The sequence below is a fragment of the Alexandromys fortis genome, unplaced genomic scaffold (genome assembly GCF_014885135.2).
Source record: "Alexandromys fortis isolate MF-2015 unplaced genomic scaffold, M_Fortis_MF-2015_v1.1 scaffold_25, whole genome shotgun sequence".
Lineage (NCBI taxonomy): Eukaryota > Metazoa > Chordata > Mammalia > Rodentia > Cricetidae > Alexandromys > Alexandromys fortis.
Window position 1 is genome coordinate 1 of NW_026067904.1, and position 23163 is coordinate 23163.

Genomic DNA, 23163 nt, shown 5'->3' on the forward strand with positions numbered 1-23163 from the left:
ACACACACACACACACACACACACACACACACACACACACCATCACTGGGCTGCTCCAGTTCCTCACTTCCTCTCAATCCTGCTCGCAGCCCTGCCCAGGCCTGCCTGTCGCCTCACCTCTCCCCTCCTCTGCTCTCCCCTTGCTGTCTGGCTTTTCTTCTACTGGTCTCTGAAGCCAAGGGAGGCTCCCCACTTGCATTGGCCAGTGTTTTCTCTCTCTTTCTCTCTCTCTCCTGTGTCCTCCCTGCTAGCTCCTTGGCGTTCCTCTTCTAATGGCCCTGCCCCTTCTCCTCTGCCTCCTTCTTTCTCCAAAGAGGGTCTAAAAATGAAGAAAAGAGACTAAACTCCTGAGCAAGGAGCATGAATTAGCTTCTTGGTTTCAGATTAGATGGGTTGAGCCACAGGGGCCTTGTAAAAGACTGAGACATTGATGTCCACCATAGCAGCCCCTAATGACCAAGGGCTCAGGAAGTGGAGCCACTGACCTTGTGTCCTTTGGGAGCAAAGGGAAAGGCCAGAGGTGAGCCTTTGTACTTTAGCTCTGTGGGCCTGCACTCTGAGCACAAGTGTCCTTGATTCTCAGAGACCATAGAGAAATCTCCTCCCTACTCAGTAATACAGTCCTGGAGACCCCTATGAAAAGGGAACCAGATGTTGTTTGGAGCATCATCGGCTGTCAAGGGCTGGGTCTAGAACCTCAGTGAGCTGACTCTAGTCCCTCTCTACTGATGCAAGAAGACTGTGTGCCTTGGGTGTAAGTGTGCGTATGTGAGTGTGTGTGTGTGAGTATGTGTGTGTGTGTATGTTGTGTGAGTGTATGTATGTGTGCGTGTGAGTGTGTGTGAGTATGTGTGTGTGTGAGTGTGTGTGTGTGTGTGTGTGTAGCACCTCTGAGTGACAAGCTAGGGTGTGGCTACAGAACCAAACTTATCAAGCCTCAAGCTTTCCTTCAGGGCTCTCAAGTGTCCCCCATCCCCACCCCAGCTGTTTCAACCATCCACATTCTTAGGTCAAGGATTCTAGGACGTGTCTCCCTGTTGTGTGACCTGGGTCCCCAGAAGGAAAAACAAACCGAATGTCAGGGGGACAATTGAGCCCAAGTCCAGATGTCTGAGCATCCACCACAGTCCTTTCTCCTCATAGCCAGGGAGGTGGAGACTGGAGCGCCCCTGAGGGAGGTGAGAACCTTTCATCATTTACTAGGTGCTGAGCTGCAGGCCACAGTGTGTATGCATCTGGGGAGAGGAGACCCCTGCCAGGGGTAGGCCAGGCCTGGACTCTGTGTGCTCCTCTGGGTGCAACTGGCAGCAACCAGGACCTCCAGCCTTCTGAGGCTCTGGAAGAATGGGTTTTTCAGAATCTGGGGAAGCTCTTGGGTGAGTGGAAATTTCTGATGGTCTCACAGGGTGGAGAGCAGAGGAGAGGAGCCTCGTGACTTGGAGGGGTTAAATGAGGTTGGCTGAAAACGTAGACCAGTCTCATCTTTTCTGAGGGTTTTTTTGATCTTCTGTTGAAGAGTGGTGTCTTGGCAATGGCTTGGTGGGGGGGGGCTGTTGTTCTGGGGCAGGAGCCTCTAAAATGACCACTTAAAGCTATGTCACTGAGGAGTCTCCCAAAAGATTCCCACAGAGGGAGGTACCGGTGAGATGGGTTAGCAGTAAGGCACTTGCCCCCAAGCCCGACAACCTGAGTTTAGACCTCAGGAGCACACCTGGTGACTACCACAGGCTGAGCTCTGACCTCCACACATGCACTATGGCACGTGCGCGCCTACACACATACACATGAATGCACACACAATAAACATATAAAAGTGTAATGCTTTTTTAAAAAGAATTCCATGGAATAGCAAGTCCAAGGAGAGGGAGCAAAACCTGGCTCAGTCCCTAAGACCACTTTGCAGGAGAATTTTGTAGGTAAGATTCTTGGAGCCCCAAAGTCTTGGGGCGGGGAGGAAAAGGAGTGTAGGGTTGTGGTTGGGTTTGGGTTTTTTCCTTCCTCTTTTCTACTCAAAGGTATTTTTGCACATGACTCAAACAAGTCTAAACTTTCCTAAACTTCAAAGTTTGCTCATGGCACGGCCTCAAAGTGGAAGGGAAAACGTTAAAAGGGGGGAAAAGAAAAAAAAACAAAGCAAAAAAACAGTGTGTAAGCCAGTTGAGCGCTGTATTGTTGCTTCTCGCAGGAACTGAATTGACTTGCACCGCTATTAGAATCCCATTGTGAAACAGGCTTTTCTCTGCTGTTCCCAGGCTCACTCACTCAGCAGCCGGTCGGAAGAGGAAGGCCGGTGGCCACAGGCCTGCTCACAGGTCAAGCTCTCCGCAGGCACTCTGGTGCACCTGCAGGAGGGGAGCATGGGCAGATCGGCAGATAGCTTCCTACCCAAGTGCCCCACTGTCCTACCTTCCCTGGAGAAGTGTTGCACAGTGAGTGGGGAGGAAAGGTCACTACCAGCACTGCTGGGCCTCTCTCTGCCCTCCAGTGACAGAGGTGTTACTTCCAGTGACAATAACTGGGGTCCTTTCCATACCCGCTCTCTTCTCATGCCTCCTCCAGGCCAAGCCCGGGTTGCAAATACTGGCACAGGCTGTGAGAGCCCAAGTGCATGTGTTTCTAACTCTATCCCACCACCTAACCTGTGCTCAGGCAGATGACTTCTCTGCCACCCTTGTCTGTGCAATGATAGCAGTGAGAACTCAGTTAACCCAAAGTCTCCTCCTTCCCTGCAGCTGTTTTCTCTGCCAGGACCCCTCACTTGCCTCACACTGAAATCCAAATCTTTACTCCCCCTCAGCATCGTGTCTGCATGCTTTAGCTCACTGGAGAAAGCTTGCCCCCCTCGAATTTCCATGGCATTTTTGACTTGCCACACTCATCAAGTGCCATGGGCCGCCAGGAGAGCTGTGCCAACCAGCAAAGGCTCTCTCCCACTGCTGACGGGAGAGAGTCACTTAACCGTCATAACGGCAGGCATCTGCAGCCCTCCTTATGCCCGGTACTAATGTCACAACTTAAAGAGATGCGAGTTAATGGGGAGATGGAGGTGGGAGCTACAGAGAGAAAGGAAAGCTGCTCCCGTGGACACTTCAGGGGCATCTGGGGAGTGCCCTTTCTCTCCTCTCCCCAACACTGCATTTAGAAGCATCTAGCTGCTCTTAAAATAAAGCCCGGTGTCCTGGTTAGTTTAACTTCTGCTTATCTTCCCTCCTGACTTTTTTGGGGCACGTGGACCACTCTCCACCCTCATCCGTAAATGCATACGCATGCCTGACACAAAGACACACACACACCTTGGCACGCTGACTGTCTTTTGATTTTGCAAAACCACAAAGGCTTTCTGCCTCAGGGCTATTGCACAGGCTGTTGCTCCTTTTCGTCTGGCTGAGTCCTGCTGGCTCTTCAGATTCCAGAATGAGTGTTTCCTGTGGAAAGCTCTCTCTCTCTCTCTCTCTCTCTCTCTCTCTCTCTCTCTCTCTCTCTCTCTGTCTCTCTCTCTCCTCCCCCCCCAGTTCATCCCCCCCCAATCCATTTGCAGATCAACATACACAAATGTCTACTGAATGAGCCGAGTTTACCACTTAGCACAGGTCTTATCCATTGTTTGTGGAATCAGCTGCACGCCCACCCTCACCAAGTCTATAACCTTCATATAAGGTCATTGCTTGTCTTGGTCACAGTCACATCCTTCACACCTATCAATGTGCCTGAAGTATGAGGGCTTTCCCACGTCCTCATCAAGGAAATGACCAGAGCAGTGGGCTAGGCCAAGGAGGGAGAATGCCGCTCAGAGCAGAGAGGTTGGTTTAGCGTCTGTACAAGGAGTGTGGAAGGGACAGTGAGCAAACACGTGGCCTGTGGGTCAGTGTGGCTGACACACCGACTTGGAGCTTTGAGTTCTGAGCTGAGGGCTGGCAGGTTAGGAGCTGCCTAGGAAGCGTTTAGGGTGACGGTGGGTGACGGGATCGGGTTGGGTCTTCAAAAGCTTTCTCTGACGGTCTTGGTGTGCTCAGACTGCAAAGGCCAAAAGACCAAAATCAGGGAACAGGAGGGGAGAATCAACTGAGCTAATGGCCAAAGACTGGGGACAGACTATGTGAATGACAGTTTAGAAGCTGCACAAGCAAGGACTCAAAGGAGTCTTCTTGGGATCCCTTGCCTTCTCCCTCACAGAGCAAAGTTACAAGGGTGAGTATTCTTTCTGCTGTACTGGGGTGGAGAGAGAGGGGGGCTTGCTCTTTCTCAGACTCAGCCTCCCCTGAAGTGGCCCCTGATAAGACTCACTTGAGGCCCCAAAAGCACCAGATATCAGCTCTCTATGTGGACATCCTCTCTTTCTGTGCTCCCCCTACCAAGTTTGGCCTACAGTTCTGGTCAGGCAGGCCCCCAGGGCAGCCCCGGAGCCTCAGAATCCCTGGCCTTGACCCAGAGTCCTCGCCTGCTGCAGGCGGTCCTAAGGAGGACTCTGTCCTGAGAAGCACTAGGACTCTCTGCTAAGGAGATGGAGGACTGGCCAGGATGATCTCTGACTGGGATTGTAGTAAGGATGGCTGTAAGGGGACACCTCAGGCAGAGCTAGGCAGGCAAACCGCAGGCTCAGGCTTTCTGGGAGCCAGGAGAGGAGAGTCTTTGCTGTGTAACCCTTTCAGCACCACACCCAGACTGCAGGCAGGAGCCTGCGTCCTTGCCGACAGCCCTCAGCTCTGCGTTTTGTGGGCTGTGTGCTTAGGGCAGAGAGGCTGTGCAGCAGCCTCTGAGTTCACCTCTCAGGCCTCCCAGAAAGGAGCCAGCTGGAGCTGCTTGCTTGCCTGGTCTGAGGTTTGCAGTTCGTGAGTGTGGGAGGGGGCGCCAAACCACCTGGAGCATCCAGGCTCCCTCAAGTAGGCTGCAGCCCATCTTGGCTGGGAGGCGCTCCTTCAGCTAGTCACAAGTGTTGGGGGGGGGGTGCATAAAGGTATGTCCTAAATTGTGACCTCCAGTAAAACTAAGACCAGCCCCTTGGGGATGAGGAGACACACGACAACTGTCAGGCAAAGCTGTGGAGAACAATTCCCGGAGACAAGGGTGCTTCCTTCCCTCTGCGCCAGCCGGTGGACTTTCTTTTGGTCCTTTCCTGGGCCCATCTCTGGCTGTCTCCCCACCCCCACACTGTCCTTAGCCTGGCCCTCGCTGGGGGAATCCCCCCCCCCCCCCCCCCCGCATCATGCTCCCCCCCATCTCAGCTCGAGCCCCCCTCTCTGGCGAGGAGGTCTAAGGCGCTCTTCTTGGGCGCGCGTCCTGTCTGCCTCGGTGGGCCCAGGAAGGGGGGTGCAGAGCCCAGAGCCTCCGCTCACGGTCCCCCGGGGCCTGGGCGGGTGGGAGGTGGGCGGAGGGCGGCTGGCGCGGGAGGGGAAGAGTTAAGGCTCGCCGCTCCCCTCCCCCGGAGGGTGTGACCGCCCTATAAGAAAGGCGCCGCGCTCCAGCACTGGGGCTGCAAGCGGCGGGGGCCAGCGGCAGCGGATAGCCGAGGCCGTCCCTCCCGCCCGGGACCCGGGGGCAGCATGTCGGAGCCCAGGAGGAGGGGCCGCGGCCGCGGCAAGAAGCACCGAGAGGGGAGGAAGCGGGAGCGGGAGCCTGATCCTGGGGAAAAAGGTAGGGCACCTCGGCGCGCCCAGAAACCCCATTTCGCTGGGAGAAACCTGCCGCCCGCTCACCCGCCACAGGCGCCGCGCGGGTGAGTCTGGGGTGCAACGAGCCGCGCCGGGGTGACAGCAGCCGGGGCGTCCGCGTTTGCAAGCGGGTCGAACCAGTCGGCGCGGCAGGGTGGGCGAGGGATGAGCGGCCCCGGAGTCCAGCGGTGGCAGCGCGAGTATCTTCCCGGGTGGCGGAGACCAAGCTGCCCCCGAGCAAGTGGGTGCAGCGCGCGTCAGGGACACGGACGGAGACCGCGGGCGAACACACTCCGGGGCTAGCCTGCAGCACTCGGGGAGCTGTCACTGCCTTCCCTCTGCTGGGATCCCCAGCCGGCTGGGCTCTCCAGCTGCCCCCACCCCTGTGCCACACCTCCATTCGTTCTGCTCCGCCATTGGAGCTTGGGCAGCACGCCCGCCACCGCCACATCTAGAGATGGAGGGGATGCCCTGCCCTGGGAGTGAACCCCAGCCAGTAGGACACTGCTGCTTCTGTGGCACATGTGTACCCCAGAGGGTGACCAGACATGGAATGACTGTCCAGACTTGGACTTCTTGGTGATTCACTTAGACTCTTGCCTTCTACACCCTTCCCTCTGAGTGAGCTGAGCCACTGACAAGAACCCTCGTTGGTGATGACCCTGGGCAGCTGCAGGGTAAAGGGGTATGCTGGCCTTGGACTTCCCAGTCTAGAGCCTAGGACATGCACATCCTCCCTATGGAACCAGGCTCGCCTTGGGGCCCCCTTTGGGAAAGACCTGACTTCTCCCTTCATTTTCCTTCCTCAGGCAAGCCTCTCATTGCCTACTTTGTTTTGTTTTGTTTTGTTTTGTTTTGAAGTCAACTTTGTACTAGCCTGCAGGCTAGATGAGTTCAAATGCCCCCATCTCCATTTACTTGCCGTGACAGCTCTGGGTGCAGATAGTCTTACCCCCATTCTACATAGGAACTGGTTGAGGCTTTCTGAGGGTGAAGTCAAAAAGTCCTTTGCACTTCAGATGGCATTCTCTGGACAAGTGTGCCCATCTCTCTTGGTCCACACCCACACCACATCAAAAACAGCTTCCAACCAGCACCCGGCTGAAGGTTAGAAAGCCTTCATTGTGACTGGGAGAAAACCGATTCTCTTTCCTACCTGTATCCACATGATGGTGAAGGGATAATACTGTATCTTTGTGGGAGAGAGCATAAAAGTCCACAGCACCTCCACCCCACCAAAGAGAGGACATTAAGGGCATGTAAAGACCAGGCTGCCTCTTTGGCCGTCTCTGTGGGTAGTTGTCTTGGAGTCTTCCTGAGGACTGTGGTCCGCTGAGCAGGAGGTGGAAGTCTTCTCCTGCCAGGCGCCTGACATGTGGGGCCAGCGACTGTGAACTGTAGCCTGAGGGAGTAGGCTTTCTCTTGCAGGGGTCAAGGAGTCATGGCTTCCACTCAGTGAATCTTGCCTAACTCTCCCTTTCCCTGGTTCTCACCACATATACATCCTGACTTGGGTATGAGGTCACAGATGCGGGAATGAGCCTGGTAGTGTGACGGGGGGTAGGCGTTAGCTATCGGGAATCATGGAGCCTGGAAAAGGGGCCTCCTAATACCAAGGGTAGAGTGCTCACTTGGGGTGGGGTGGGGGAGCTAGACCATGGGAGAAAGATTCCATGGTACTCAAAATGATCTGGCCTAGCACCTACCCAATGAGAGAAAGTCCTTCTTAATGTCTCCCTGTAAACTTTCTTCCCGTCTTTTTTCCTAATACTTTCCCTGTTCCCCGTTTTTAGTGGCCATCTGGCTCTTCAGAATGCTTTTTTTTTAAGGGCTCTGGATGAGAAGCAGATCCCAGGCAGACCCAAGACAGAACTAGAGGAATTTGGGGGTACTTTGGAGCAATCTAGAACATGGAGGGCAAGGGGTAAGGTCACACTCTAAAACAGGATTCTCAAGAGAAAGTACCATGGTGATGAGAGTCAACAGCCTTAAGCCCCTGGCTTGTAACTAAAAGAGTCTGACTCAAAGCCAGCAGGATGAGTGATTAAGAGTGACAGTGGCCTTCAAAGTGGAGGCCTCCTCTCTACACCTCCCCAGGCCAACCTGCGGCTACCAGAACTCTATCACATTCTCAGAGCGTGCCTCATCTGCAAGAGGATAGGCACAGGGCAGCTGGCGAGGGGCCTTAGCCAGGAATGGGCTGCCTCTGACTGACTCCGAGAGGGGCGGACGTGTGCTCTAGAACCTTCTTAAATATGAGGAGGAACGCTGTAAACCCGAGGGGTCAAGGAGGAGAGATACTGATGAATTAGTGCCCCCAGCAGCACCCAAGCTCCTCCTCAGCAAATTAGAGAGGCAGTGTGGGGAAAAGGGCATTTCCCCTGCCTCTGTGCAGGAGGGCTGGGTGGGGTAGGGATGCAGGTGTGAGCGCTCTTCCATGACTCACAGAGAATCTGTGGTGCCAATTCCTGGTAACCCCTCTGGGGCTGCCCCTAACAATCCATGTTCCTTTTCTCCAAGGAATATGGCATCCATGGGGGTAGGAGCTTAGGCTAAGTCCACTTGGTGCGGCGGATACCACACTAGGTCTGGAAGTCAGGCACTTTGGACCCACTCCTGTGCCTCTGTGTGACGTGGGCATTTGCCCCTCTCTCTGGACTTGTGGCGGTGCATTCTGTGACCGACCAGCCCTCATCTCCTGCAAGGGAGGCACAGAGTCTCCTCTGTTGGGTCTTGTGTGTGGAGGTGGACCAGCTCACAAGCAAAGAGCTCTGGCCATATAGCGTTTGAATTCCCTGCACACAAAAATCTTTTCGAAGACTTCCCTTCCCATCCTTCCCTTCTCCTGCCCATCGGTAAAGTGAATGTTCAGACTTCTAGAACCAGCTCTGGTCTTCCAGATCCAAGGTGGCTGTGCTCACGTGCACGTGTCTGAATGGCATCTGGGGGTTGGCACACTCTCCTCAGTCTCGGCCCCTGGCTGACCCTGCTGAGCTTGACACCTGGAGCAATCCTCCTGACACTCCGGGGTGCAGCCTGCACCTCACGCTCTGCTCTGGCTCCCTGGCACCTCAGGGCACCTCAGGGTTCATGAGGAACAGTAACAACAATCAGGGAGCAACTCTGTACTTCCCAGAGCCTTTCATCCTGGGAGCTCAAAGCAGTTTACAGACCAACACTCATCATTCCCCAGCGCAGGTCCCAGGCCCTTGGCGGGGGTGAAAAGGGGACAGGGAGCGCTTGTCTTTCTAGATCAGGGTAGCAGTGGGGCTGGATGGGGCAGTGAGTCACCTGGGACAGGGTGGCCACAAAGTCTGGGACAGAAGTAAAATTTGACTGTGGGGTTTGGCTTCAGGCTGCAAACTCGGGGGGGGGGTGGCTGCTGCTTTAAACACTATGGTCCCGATCCTTTTTCCCAGACCCTTGTGCCAGGGTGGGTTCCAGGAGCTACTGAAGCAGTGGAACATGATAGAGGGGGAAATGGGAAGATCTGTCCTTGTTGCTGCCTTCTGCCCTAAGCATCATGAGGCCTCCAGGCTAGTCAAGCTGCCCAGACCTTAGGGCAGTGGCTGAGTGAGGACTCTGTTGGGGAAAGGGGTTAACCAGGCACTCACAGGCCTAGCTCTGACTTCAATGGTGGCTTCACTAACCCTCCTCGACTCCTTGGCCTAGAACCCTAGCCTGGTGACAACCACACAAGCTGTCTCCGACTCTGTGCATGTTAACTGAGCTTCCATTGTGTGAACAAACCTTAGACCTTGTCCTCAGGAAGCTCAGAGCAAGATGGTGAAGACAGGAGCGAGGTTGGGGGACAGAGAAATTAGGACCCTGTAGCGAAGGCGGCATCTGAAATTTACCACGGGATGAGCAAGAAATGGGACGGTGTCCATCCCCGCCAGTGTTGAGTCCAGGCAGGGGAACTGAGACAGGGACACTCAGGACTTACCTTGAGAACAGCCAGGAACTAGCAGCAGGATGAGCTCTTGAGCTGGTCGGCTCCTACCCTACCTTCCCCAGTCACATCTACTTAAGCCCAGGCTCTTCCGCATTCTGTACCCCTCAAGACAAACCCGCAAGAGCCAGAGGCACCCTGCTGGCCACCTGTTGGAGCAAGTCCTCTCATCGAATCAGCTAGACAGGGACTTGTCTCCTGGGCGCTGCAGAGACAAGACACAAAGGGGACTCAGGGATGAGCTGTGAGTCCCTGCCCTCACCAGACGCATGGAGCATGGCCCTGGCAGTCAAGTGTAAACAGAACTGTGGACACTGACTTGGGAGGGCAGCTGGAGATCCTGAGCCTGCACCAACAGGCAGTAAGTAGTTCCTGGGAAGATGGAAGCCACGGTTGAATGGTCTGGCCAGAAACCAAGCTAAAGACACAGAGTGCAGCCGGATCTAGTACCACAGTCCATAGTTATCTGGTCCTAGAAAGCCCCTTGTGCAAAAGATGTTTCAGTGGGAACCTGATTTAAAGCATGAACTGGGAGCTTGATAGAAGTGCACATCCTTGGGGCTAGGAAGATGGCTCCGTCAGGAAAGCATATGCCAACTGGGATCCGTGACACCCACATAAAAAGCCAGACATTGTGGCACACACTTGTAATTGTAGCGTTGGAGAGGTGGAGACAGGAGGATCCCAGAAACTTGCTGGCCAGTTAAATTGGTGAGCTCTAGGTTCAGTGAGAGACCCTGTCTTAAAAAATAAAAATAAAAATAAAAAAAAAACAGCCAGGCGATGGTGGTGCACGCCTTTAATCCCAGCACTCGGGAGGCAGAGGCAGGGAGGCAGAGGCAGGCAGATCTCTGTGAGTTCGAGACCAGCCTACAGAGCTACAGAGCTAGTTCCAGGACAGGCTCCAAAGCCACAGTGAAACCCTGTCTCAAAAAACAAAAAAAAAGCAAAAACTGAGGAGAGCAATTGAGGGAGATAGCAGACATCAAGCCTAGCCTCTACAATTACATGCACATATATGTGTATGTGCACACACAGGCACATGAACATATACATATACAATGCACATAAACACAAAGAAATGCAAACTTCTGAATTTCACCCTTAATTTATTGAATCAGACACTGGGGGGAAGAAACTATGTGTTAGCTAGTTCCATAATGGATTAGGAACTGTGCTCCTGTTTGAGAACCACAGTTTCACCTGAGTGTCCCACCCCACAAAGCAGACCCCTGTGGTACCTGTCATCTCTGTAAGCATTTCCCTGGCACCAATCCATGCTCGAGGTGCCGCATGCTGACTCAGCTCCATCCACTGGGGCTAATAGGCTCACCGTTCTACGGAAAGAAAAGATATAACAGGACTTGTTCTAGGTGCAAGGCCTAACCTGAGAAGAGGAGCCAGCAAAGGGATGGAAGGGGAGAGTCTACTTCCCATCCGAGGTGTCTCAGGAGGCCTTGAGGAAGAGGAGCTAGGATGAGCTGGGCCTACAGGAACAGGAACGCCTGCAGAAGGAAGCTAAGCATTCAGATCAGATCAACCACTTGGGCAGTGTTATTGCTGGCAGCCCAGGACGGTTGGGAAACATACGGTGCCCCGCTGTGCTGGCAGCGCAGTACACAGTAGGCAGAGATCACAGGGAAGGATCACAGTCTTCTGGCTATGGGATCAGGAGTATGGCCTTCTCTGAACCAGTATGCATGCGTCTGTCTGTCTGTCTGTCTGTCTGTCTGTCTGTCTGTCTGTGTGTGCATGTGTGCATGCATGCATGTGTGTCTGTGTGTATGTGCATGTGTATGCATGCATGCGTGTCTGTGTGTGTGCGTGTGCATGTGTGTGCGTGTGTACGTGCATGTGTGTCTGTGTGTGTGCGTGTGTACGTGCATGTGTGTCTGTGTGTGCGTGCGTGCGTGTGTTTGTGACTAGAGGACCATGGACTGTCTCAAAAGTGCTCTAAACTGGAAACATGCTGCAAGGACTCTGAAAGGTGTGGGCCCAGATGGAAGGTTCTGTGACTTTTGAGTGGAGTGGGGTAAGCCTGGACCTGAGCTCATAGTTCTATCCCTTCACTATATGAAGAAACTGAGGCCTGGAGAAGGAAGTGTACGTATCAACAAGGCAAGGCTTGATAGCTAAGGACCACCTCCCTCTCACCACCAGTTTCTCAGCTTTTTCAGGGCACCTGGTTCCTAGGAGCCTGCTCTTCCTCAGCCTGGCAAAGTGTCTCCTTTCTCTTGGCCAACTCTTGCTCACTCCTCAGGCCCAGCAAGCCTAGCATAGATTTGTTCCCCACCCCATACCTCCCAAGGAGTACTTTTCCTGGCCCCCAAGATAAGTAGAGAGACAAGCAGACCCCCTGTGCTCCATGGCACTCAGCATGGTGTTGGTAGACCCCTCCAAACCTCCTGAGCATTGCCCTGTTCGGCTCCAAAGCCACATGAACTGGACTCTCAGCATCTGACATATGCTGCGCTCTGTCTGTATCTGAGCGAAGGCACAAATGAGGATGCTTCTGAGATGCTTCACATCTGTATGTGGAGACCTAGCCAGCTCCTCCTTCCTCTGAAGATGGATGCTCTTCTAGAAACAGCCTGCTGCAGGTAGGCTTTCTACCAGAGCTGGGCTGGAGGCAGTGGTACACCAGAAAGAGAAGTCAGTCGTTGAGGCCCCTGATTTCATCACCTGCTCTGCTGGTGTGGGGCAGAGGCCTGTTTGGGCTGAGGGACAAGCTGGAGAGGAGAGCTGGGTGGGAAATGGCTCTGGGATTAAGCGCGGGGGCCCCACCCTGCCCAGAGTGCTTGTAGCTGTCTCTATTTGGGCTGCTTTAGGAGTCCGTCAGTCATAGCTGAGCCTTACATCACTAATTCATTTGTTCAGCCTATGAGCAGCGAGCACCGCCTGTGGTCTCATACCTGGAACATCCTGAAACCCTAGCACATCCCCTCCCCCAGACTCTCCAAAGTCTAGAAGAAAAGAATCTCATACGTCCCATGCTAAGAAGGCCCAAGAAAGGAAGAGGGGAGGTTCAGGGAGTCTGCCTGCAGCAGAGGCTGCAGGTGGTCCTGCAGGTGGTCAGGTGGATTAGTGAAGGCAGCAGCATCTGAGATCTTGAGGGATCAAGAAGAGTTACTAAGAGATCACTCTTGGTCCTGCTCAGAGTTCCTGACGTGGATTACCTCCACTCTTAGAGGTGGGTGGGATGGTCCCTGTCTCCCAAACAAGGAAATGAAGGCCCAAAGAGGTTAAGCAACAACTGGTTACACAAGACACTGGCCAGAGCCAGCATGCACACTGAATGAAGCCTCTTTGGCTCCAGCCCTTATGGCTGCTCCCTCGATTTTGATTCCGGTGTGGAGAATGGTGTTTGAAGGCAGGACAGATTATGCATGTTAGGGGGACAAATTGGAACTTGGTTGGCCTGGAATGCATGGTTTCCTGGAAAGAAGTGTTAAGGGAAGGCATTTGGGAAGAAACATGGGCTAACCAGAAAGTATCGCCTGAGGGGCCCAGGTGCCAACAGAGGAAGGCAGAAGCCTCATTTCTAGGCAACAGGGACCTAAGGAAGATTTCTGAGGAAGTCAGCAAGGAGGGCAGAAGTAAGTGTGCCAGGTGCACCCTGCCGGCAGTATCCTGGGGTAGGGGACAATGTAGCCTATTTCAGGGCCCTTGCAGACAGTGGAGGATAGCAAAAGCAAGAGGATTGGTATCAACTGGATGAACTTGAACTTTGAGGAAAGCCAAGCGAGACTGGTGGTCAAAGGTGTCAGGGATATCAAAAGGGCATCCAGTGGGGAGGAACTGGAGATGTCCACTCTCCCCCTGCCATGTCTGAGCTAGTGACAGGAGTGATTTGCTTCCAGGCCCCATGTCCACACTAGCCTGGACCACATGAGTTTCCCAGCCCTGCCCCACCTCCAGCACTTAACGAGAACCTATGTGTCCTTGGAGGCACTGGGACTAGTGAGTGCGTGGATGCTCCTCTCTGTGTGGGGTCTGCTGACACCTTTCCCTGAAGCCCGACATTGCTCCACAGACTTCTGTTTTATTTTTAAAAATCCACACGAACCTCATCGTGTGGCTGTTTGTTTCAACCCAAATACACTGCTTTGTTTAGTAGTTAAGCCAGGCAGACCCCCCCCACACACACACACAGAAAAAGGCCCTAAGACTGTCTTGTAGTCTTACCTGCACCCCCATTAAAAAGTTAGCAATGTCTAGGTGGTCAGGTGACACCCCCCGAACTCCCCAATGCCCAGACAACTTTCCCTATCCAGGCTGAGGAGGCAGAGCTACAGGGCCACCCCAAAGAGGACAAAGTCTTTAGGGTTCTTCCCTCTGCTCTCTGAGTCTGCCAAGCCATAGCTGCCCTAACTCTTCAGCAGCAGGCAGTTTCCATACTGGCTTCTCCTGGACCAAGACCTAAGCCTTTGTGTCAGGCCCAACCTTCCCCAGAAGACAGATTAAACAGGGTTTTGGCAGATGGTAAAGGCCTTCCAGGGCTGTTATTTCTGCTCTGCCTCCTACCTCGGCTCCCAGCCACTAAAGAGGTGAGAAGGCCAGAAACTTCTGTACCTCCACAGAGCACTTCTCCTTCCTTCCGTTCCCCTGGGGGAAGAAAACAGAACATGGTCCACGGATGGGCCAGTTGAAGCCCCAGGGACTAAACTGCTACCTGGGTCTGTAGTGAAAAACCGCAAGAGTGGGACAAACACATGCCTTGTTCTTACACTGGCATCTGTGACAACCTTGTGGCTCTCTCTTCCCAGAAGGTTGGGTGGGACCTATTGCCCTCCTCACCCTCCAGCTGAAATGCCCTCTGTGCCCTTTCCCCAGCTCTGGCTGCCACACTTCATCTGTGTAGTGCTAGGTGTCCCAGCCCTGGAAAGCATGGGAGAGTCTATGGTGTCTTTGCACCTGATGGCCTGCTCTGGGCACCTGTGCCATCTCCCCACCCACAGCAGCTCCCCTCAGACTCCCGTCTCTGCCATTCACAGACCTGTGGCTCCCTATGAGCTAAGAAGCCTGGCATTGTGAACAGGACTGGCCTTGGTAAAGCCCCCGGGAGGCCACGGGCTCTCTCCAGATGTTGGGCTCCCAGCACGGGGACTAGAGTATGTGTGTAGCACTCACATGTCTGGATGCCTACGGATGGCGCTTCTGACTAGGCAGGGGCTGCTCTAAGGCAGGAGCGTCTCCGCTGGCCTTGTTGCCATTTTGTTCCTCACAACCTGCCCCCAGAGTGGGCTCTATCCCTTCTCAGCAGCAACCCTGACAACCCTGGCCTGCTCAGCCTTTTAGATGGTGCTACGCACAAGAAGGCTTTCACTGGTTCAGGAAGTGTGGCTTTTACCCTTCCAGCCCCCATGGAAACCCTAAGGAAGAGGCTGAGCCCAAGGGCAGGGATACTGTTTTATCCTACACTGTCTCCCTGGCTGGTAGGTGCTGGCACAACACAGGCCTGCTGGGTATGGATAGTTGCTGGGTGGGTATAGGAAGAGAGCAAAGTAAATCTGGGTACCAGACAGGGACACATGGCCCATAAAAAGCCAAAACCCCAAGCTGACATTCAGTCTTTCTGTGAGGCCAACCTGTGGGCATCAAATGGCCCTTTGGCAGGCTGTGAGAAGGACATTCAAGAGTCCATTTCACAGAGCAGATCCTGAGTGCCCACTTGAACCAGCTATGTTTTGAGTTTAAGGTTGTTTTGGCTTTTTCTTTTCTCATTTGAACTTGGAGTCTGTAATTAACCTCGCACAGGTTGCAGTCACTTTGTAGGTGGGAGAGAGGGGTGGGGAGGGGGCCCGGCCCACAGCCCGCCAGCAGCAGGGCAGAGGAAGACTTTGATGCCAGGCACAGTCTCCAGGTGTTAGCTGAAAAGGCGAGTGCTGAGTCTTAGTCATGAGGGGAGGGGTCATTAACCCTTTTAAGAGTCCAGTGTCCCTGCCCTTGGTTCTGGCAGTGGGGAGGTGGGGCCAGGCCTTCCCACCTGGGTTGCCTGGCCACAGCCTGTCTGTCTCACTCTCAGATCTCAGCACTCCACACCCACCGCCCACTGCTGAGAGGAATGAGGTCAAGCAGCAGCAGCAGCAACAGCACTGGCCTCCAGGCTGGGCTGTGGGGAAGGAGCGGGTTGTTGTTCTGGGTTGCTATCTTTAATGAGGTGCTCTCTGGGGATGGCCTGTCACATAGATACAGGCCAGATGCTCGGGTCTGGCACTAGGTGGCAGGAAGCAAGAAGCCACCAGATACCTCACGGTCCAACTTAACAGGGCATGAGATGTACCCTCAGGGTTTCTGGAACATGTCAGTCAGGGAAATCTTCGGGGGCAGACCTGAGGAGGCCTTCCTCTTGTCTTTACAGCTCCCAAAGGCCATCTCTCCACACTCTACTGTCCCCATCAGGGTACCCTGGAACTGCTGGTGGAAGGGACCTCTGGGCTCCCCAGCCCAAGGAATGTGGGAATTGAGCCCAGAGGAAACTTGGTCTGAAGACAAAACAGAGGGGACTGTGCTCCGCAATCAAGAGCCTTCCTAGGCCACCAGCTCAGCACCGGTGTTGCTGGGTCACGAGTAGGGGTGGGAAGGCTTCTCATGTGCACAGCTTCCTATTGCTTTTATCCAATGTCTGTCATCTGTCCCGACACCTGGGTGCTGGGCTTTTGAAGCCTCCTCTTGTTGAGGGGAAACACACCCAACCCTCAGGGGTGCTGCTCCTCCTCCACTGGGCCACAAAGCCAACCTGATAAAGTCTCCCCACTGTTCTTAATATCAGAAGAAGGCTGGAGACAACCTGACAAATTCAACTGAACAATGGACTAATAAGCAGCCATTAAAATGATTTATGGCTGTATCGCTTGACTTGTTAAAAAAAAAAAAAGTATTTTCCAGTGTGTTGTCTGAAAAGGGATCTAAGGCTTTAGAGAAAAATGTTTTGGAGGTGATATTTGAAAATATGAGCAGTGGGTTCTCTCTCTGAAGATAATTGAATTTATTTTAATGTGTTTTCCTTTTTCCTTATTGTGTTGTGTAATTTTTCTACAGCAAAATGTACTTCTTATGTAACCAAAGAATGGCCGAGGGGACAAACCAAGTAAGAGGGTTCTGGTCATTCCACGTATAGTTAGGTGCTATCTGTGTGAGGCCAAAGCCAGAAAAGCTGACCCAGCACATGCCCAGTAAATACCATGAGCAGAATAGAGGACGAATGCCAGCTTTGGCTCTTGTCCTGGCAGAACCCCTTCCATCCCAGGGACATTCCTCTGCTCGGTTCAGCTCTGGCCTCAAGACACTCTTGGGACACAATGTGATGGTCTCTGTACCCACACTCTAGCGAGACATTCTAGGCCCTGGGCATAAAATACATCCAGCTCAGAGGAGGTAGGTGCTGTGGCTGGGGCTGGAATTAGCTCAGTCGTGTCTGAAACCCTTTGAGGACAGTCCCTAGGTACCTGAGGTCTGCCACGTGAACAAGCTGTGAACCTTGGGCCAAGTGACCCCAGAACACTGGTCCCGGGTCTTATGTCTGGAAGCCACAAAAGGAGAATCTGTGTCCTTTCAGATTAAGAGCTTAAAACACCAACACAACTGTCTGTCATTCCCAGTTCTTGAGTCTCCAATGCTTTCCTCTGACACCTTCAGAACAAATCTGGGCTATCTTGGAGAGGTCCCCAAGCCTTGCCACAGAAAGCTTCCAAGGTTCTGGGCCCTGGAGTGGGGCTGCAGAGGTCCCCCGGGCACTGTTCCAAAGGCCATCTGGTGTGCACTCTTCTCTCCTACAATCTGAGCCACTGTGATAGATCCACCAAAGAACTTTCCAGATGCAAAAAACTAAGCCTAGTGAGTTTGCCTGGCCTTCCTCTTCGAGAGATTCTTCTGAGGAACTTCCAAAAGCTAGAAAACTCTCTGTACAGACCATGGCATGATGCAGGCACGTGGTTATTCTTATCTTCTTGCCTTTAGGCCAGTGCCGCCCAATGCTTTAAAACTGTCTAGTGGACACATAACACGTTAAAAAGAAAAATACAAGCCCAGTCCAGGTTTCCCATCCTGGCTGGTACAACCCTGTCACCTGAACCCCTGCTCTCCTCAGCTTCGTAAGCTGTTAAGGCCTGTGAGCTCTCAAGCTCACTCTCACCGCCTCACGCTTGCTCTTTGGTTGATTGGTTGCTTACTGAAGTCAGGCTCCCCAAGTTCAGGACTGTCTAGCTCAGTCCCCAGCGAATGAATGGTGCCTGGCATGGAGCAGTTTGAATCATTCACTGGAAACAAATTGAGTTGGTGAATGCATGGATGGATGGATGGATGGATGGATGGATGGATGGATGGATGGACGGATGGATAGATGGATGAATAGATGGCTGAACGTGCAGTGAGTGAACTAGTCGGGGTTGTTTAGACGTGCACGAACTATCAAGAAGTGGCTAGTGAGACCCGTGAGTTCCCACGGGATGGAGAGGGACCTTGGGATCTAAAACAATAGCCTGTGTTTTAACAGAGTTGTAGGATGGCTTTGGAACCCTCAGGTCCTCGGACGTTCCGGTCCTGCCTGCTGGCTGCCTCTGTCTGGTGAATTCCTGGCCCATCACCCTCACATGCTGCAGTGGGCCCTGGCTCACTGTACCTTCTTTGGCTGGGTCTCAAGTCACGAAGCAAGACAGCAGAGTCAGCATGTCTTCTCCCTGCCAGATGTCATTCCCACCCCTTGGTGGCTGGCTGGGGTCAGGTTGGGAGCAAAGTGGCCCACGGGGATGGGGGACAAGGCTTCCTTGGTGTCAGAACTCTAGTAGAAAAAGTGGGTGCGTTAGAACCTACCAGAAACTTTCTATGTCCCAGTCACAAAGAAGGCAAAGCAGACTAACCTTGGTCAGCACTAGACCACGGTTAGATGGCAGCTGTCCGTCAACCATAGAACGACGCCGGTTGTGAGGCTGTGCTCCGGGTGTCTCCAGGCACTGGGGTGTCGGTTGTGAGGCTGTGCTCCGGGTGTCTCCAGGCCCTGAGGTGTGCAGTGTTTATGCACACTCTCCAGCACACGTGAAAGATGCAGATACAGACGGACGGCTTTCCCAGCCCTGTCTCTCAGTGCCTGCACTGTACCCAGACCCCTGCCCAGGTTTTAAAGTCTCCAAACGGTTCCCATTGGCTCCCAGAGTTCGGAACTATGATGTGTTTTAGGGAATCTGGCACAGGTGAAAGTATGGGGAAAAGAAGGATTCTGGGCAGGACTCCTACTTTGAGTCATGAAGTTCCAGAAGGTCCCACAGTATACTGATGCGCAAACTCTCTTGGCACAAAAGAGGAAGGAAGGAAGAGAGGGAAAGGAGGCCAGCCATGTATTTTAAAATGCCAGAAGCATCAGATAACTGGAGGAAACATTGTAACAAAAGGTTATAGACTCACTATTTTCAGAGTGCTTTTGCAAATTCATAAGATGAGCACTAGGTCGAAAAACAGACTGCAGACAAGAAGGAACAACTCCGAAGGATAAACACAATGGGCTGATACACTTAGAAGAACTGTTCAGCCGGCAACAGTCATCGAATAAATGCAAATTACAACAACAAAGAGACGTTATCTTTTGCTTAGCTAATTGGTAGAGATTAAAGACGTGATAATGCCCCAAGATGGTGAGGGCGTGGAAAAAAAAATAAAAAACAGACCCTGTCATTCAGCGGAGGAATGTGGATCGGAGGAGCCTTTTCCAAGGGGGGCAATTTGGCAAAATAAAATGACTTTCACGGGAATCATTGCTAAGAAAATTGCACGGCCTTAGACACAGCACTCCCACTTTTCAGAAGATTGCCTTAGGAAACAATTGAGGATAGTAATAATAACAGCTAACCTTTATTCCGCGCCCTCTGCCTGCCAGGCTCTACATGCATTATCTCATACACTGCTCGCCGCCATCGTACAAGGCAGGAACTGTTCTTTATCGCCTGTGGTTTATGGATGAGAAAAACCGAAGCAGACAAATTAGGTCAACGACCTCAGCTAACAAGTGGCCAAATCTAGACTAGAACTCAGGCAGTATGTGTCCCTGGATGTGTGCAAAAGTGAAGCCACAGAGTGGGCCCTCAGGGGTTGATTTGTAATGGGAGCGTAGGGAAGGCATGCTAAGCACCTCCCAACAGCGGTAAGTTACATAAATTATGATACACCCACACAGGAATATTATGCAAGTGTGAAAAGTGATTCTGTGGAAAAATATTTGTGTGAATGCCAGGGAAATTTTTTGTATGCATGAAAGATCTCTAAAGGATATCAAAGAACTGATAAAATTAGTTATGCCCTGGCTATTCTGAGAAGCTAGAGAGGGAGATTTGTTTTATAAAATATATACCCTTCTTACCATTTGAATCATATAATGATATTATGTATTAAAATATATACATCTGTGCACATATACACATGTAAGTTATGACATAGAACTTTATTCTCCGGAAGTACTATTAAGGATCCCAAAGAAAATGTTTGAAAGCCCTTACGTAGTCAGACAAGGTAAATGAAGGCCCTTCCTGGACTGCATCCATCCATGTCTTCCCTGAACCAGCTTCATCAGGGAACCCTTTTCTTAGCAATGGTGTCTTCATCTATCCAGACACTGTACTCTCTGTGAGTTAGGTTTTGAAAATGCTGTTTTTTGATACTGAACACTGAGGTAAAGAAGTCTCATTGTTTCTTTAAATGAAAGAATCATGTTACTGGTCCCATTGTGTTTAAAAATAGTGCGTGTGTATGCATGCATGTGCGTGTATGTGAGCACGCATGTGTCCGCATGCGTGTGTGCATGTGAGTATGTGTATATATGCATGCGTGTGATTTCCAAGTACTGAAATAGTGGATGGTTTTGTTTGCTTCTGCCTACTCACTGGGTTTTGTCATTTTCTAAGCTGAACAAAATGACTTTCCCAGGTGTTTGTGCTTATACCTAGCCCGACGACACATTTTCAGAGAACGCATTCTTGCACTTTGAGTCTGGTCTCTGCACCTTGCTCTGATTTCCCTCCTACTTGTGAGCAAGCTTGGGGTAAGTTAGGAAGGAAAGTCTGCCTCTAGCAAGGCCTTTCTGTGCAGTCTCTAGTCCACTGTCAGGGCTCTGAGCCACAGTAAAAGAAAGGACTGGTGACTGATGGCGTAGACAGGGCCAGCAGGTCCCCAGGCAGTTCCTGACACTGGTGGACCCTCCCTTACGCTAATGGGAAAACTCAAACCCAGGTTCTGCATCCCTCAGTGAGAGACGAGGCTCCAAAAGCAGACACCAACCTGCCACCTGCCCGACACGCTGCAAACCAAAACACCCAGGCTTTGGCCTCAGCTCTGTGGTTGTGTGGTCTCGGTTGAGTTTCTGAACCTCTGAGTCAGCTCCACCCACACTGGAGTGTGACTCTTGCCACAAAGTTCAGGAATGAGTATACATGGAAAGTCACAAGTCCTAGGAAGGGCCATCTCAGTGCAAATCATTATGTGACCCAGCAGGTAGGCCAGCATATCTTCCCCTTCCCGGGAACAACGTCTCTCTGTCTCCGTGTGTGTGTGTGTGTGTGTGTGTGTGTGTGTGTGTGTGTGTGTGTTTAAAGGTGGCATGGAGTGACCCACAGAGATGACATATGGGAGTCTAGGTATGTGGGAACAACCTGGGGTTTCAGACACAGGGGAGAAAGCCTGGAGCTTCCTGCCCAGGCCTGGGCCCATGCCCACTGGCATAGCTGCCCCCCTTCACCTTTGACAGCCCACTGCTCTGGCTTGTGTTCCTTCAGCTCAGAGCTGCCTCTGCCTGCCTCACCTCCTCATTTCCTCCCACAGCCAATCCTTTCGCTCTTAGCTGCCTGAGACCTGTCCCCTGGCCTAGGATGAGGGCTGCTCCTCTGGGCTCTACCACCCATACTACAGTGGCAATGCCAGGTCACAGTGTCTGGAAGTGATAGCTAAGTCCACCACCTTGTCTTCCTGTACCTTCTGGGCCCCGGGGTCGGGGAGGGGTGAGAAAATGGAGAGAGGAGAGACAGGAGTCAGATCTCAAACACTGAGGTCATGATCTGAATTTGAACCTCAGCTCCATTACTGACCCTCAGGGAAGTGACTTCACTCTCCTAAGCCTCAGTTTCCCTGTCTATAAATGGGTTTAAACACCGCAGTGAAGTCATGGGGTGGTGAAGGTTTTACAAGCGAATGTGAAGCTCTTGGTACCCTCCCAAGGCCAGAGAAGTGCCCAGAAGTAGCAGGACCTTGTTCCCACTGAAGACTCTTAAGTGCGGATGGAGTTGGACTAAAGAAAAATGCCAGGAGAAGTGACTTCTAGTCTCCCCGGTTCCAGCCTCAAGATGGGGACTCTTACTGCTGGTGCCTGGCTCTGCTCCCACCACCCCCACACTGACCTACCTGCCTTGTACCCCACAGCTACCCGGCCCAAGCTGAAGAAGATGAAGAGCCAGACAGGCGAGGTGGGCGAGAAGCAGTCGCTGAAGTGCGAAGCAGCGGCGGGGAATCCCCAGCCCTCCTACCGCTGGTTCAAGGATGGCAAGGAGCTCAACCGGAGTCGTGATATTCGCATCAAGTACGGCAATGGCAGGTGAGCAGTACCTCCGTCCCACCAGCTCCAGAGTCACATCCCCAAGCCCAGCACAGAACCTAGTCAGGTCCCCCTCCGTGCCACGCCCAGTGCTTCCCTGACTGCTGAGCCCTTGGGACCAGGCCTGCCCTGGAATTGCAGACCAATGGACAAGGATGAGGCAATTCCCAGGGCTGGGGATGCAGCTCAGCCGATGAAGTGCTTAGCGTGCACAAAGCCTTGGGTTCAAACCTAGCACCACATAAAACCAGGCGTGGTGGCACAGGCCTTTGATCCCAGCACTTGGGAGGTGGAGTCAGGAAGATCAGAAGTTCAAGGTCATCTTCGGCTACCTAGCAAGTTGAGACCAGTTTTAGCTAGATGAGACCCTGTCTCACAAAAACCGAGTGAAGCAATTCACGTGTCTGAGAGACCCCAAATTTGGCAGTTTGAGGTGGAAGCCCCTGTTGGTGGAAAGTCTTTGGGGAGTCACATAAGACAAAAGGCTGGGGTCCTGACTTGACAAGTTGCCATTTGTGGAGAGCTTAGTAAGTGGGAAGAGACCACGGACTGACATCAGGGGGTCTGCCTGCACACTCTATGAGTCTTCAGGCTGGGAAAGATACTCACCACCATCCAGGCAAGGGGGCAGGGAGTGCTGGGAGAACCAGGACTCTAAGGCAGCTCCTACCTACCTGTCTGCCACTAAACGCACTTCAATCCGACTTTTCTCTGTGGGCTCTGGGGTCTAGGTAGACTAAGGAACCCCTCAAATCTTTTCCGCCCTCACTCCCCAGAGTAGCCTGCAACCACCCACTTCAGAGATATCCACAAAATGCAAACTAGGCTGTCTATTGCTTCAGAGAGCATCAACCTACCCACAACAGAAAGTATTAGGTACAGGCTCAGGCTGCCCCTATCACCCTCAGAGACCTGCAACCTGAGTGGAGAAGTGGGGTTCAAGGAGCTTGGCTTGCCTCCCTTCACCTTCCAAGACTTGAACCAAAGGAAAACCA

At 52.6% G+C, this 23163-nt stretch overlaps 1 protein-coding gene across 1 annotated transcript in view; it reads left to right on the forward strand.

Moving 5' to 3' along the window:
- Positions 1 to 5475: 5475 nt before the first annotated feature.
- LOC126497168 (pro-neuregulin-2, membrane-bound isoform) overlaps positions 5476 to 23163 on the forward strand; it is a 53152-nt gene continuing 35464 nt past the window's right edge. The window contains exons 1-2 of the mRNA XM_050135071.1: positions 5476 to 5631; positions 21997 to 22168. Coding sequence (XP_049991028.1) covers positions 5541 to 5631; positions 21997 to 22168 — 263 coding nt within the window. The 5' untranslated portion in view covers positions 5476 to 5540. The remainder of the gene's footprint in view (positions 5632 to 21996; positions 22169 to 23163) is intronic.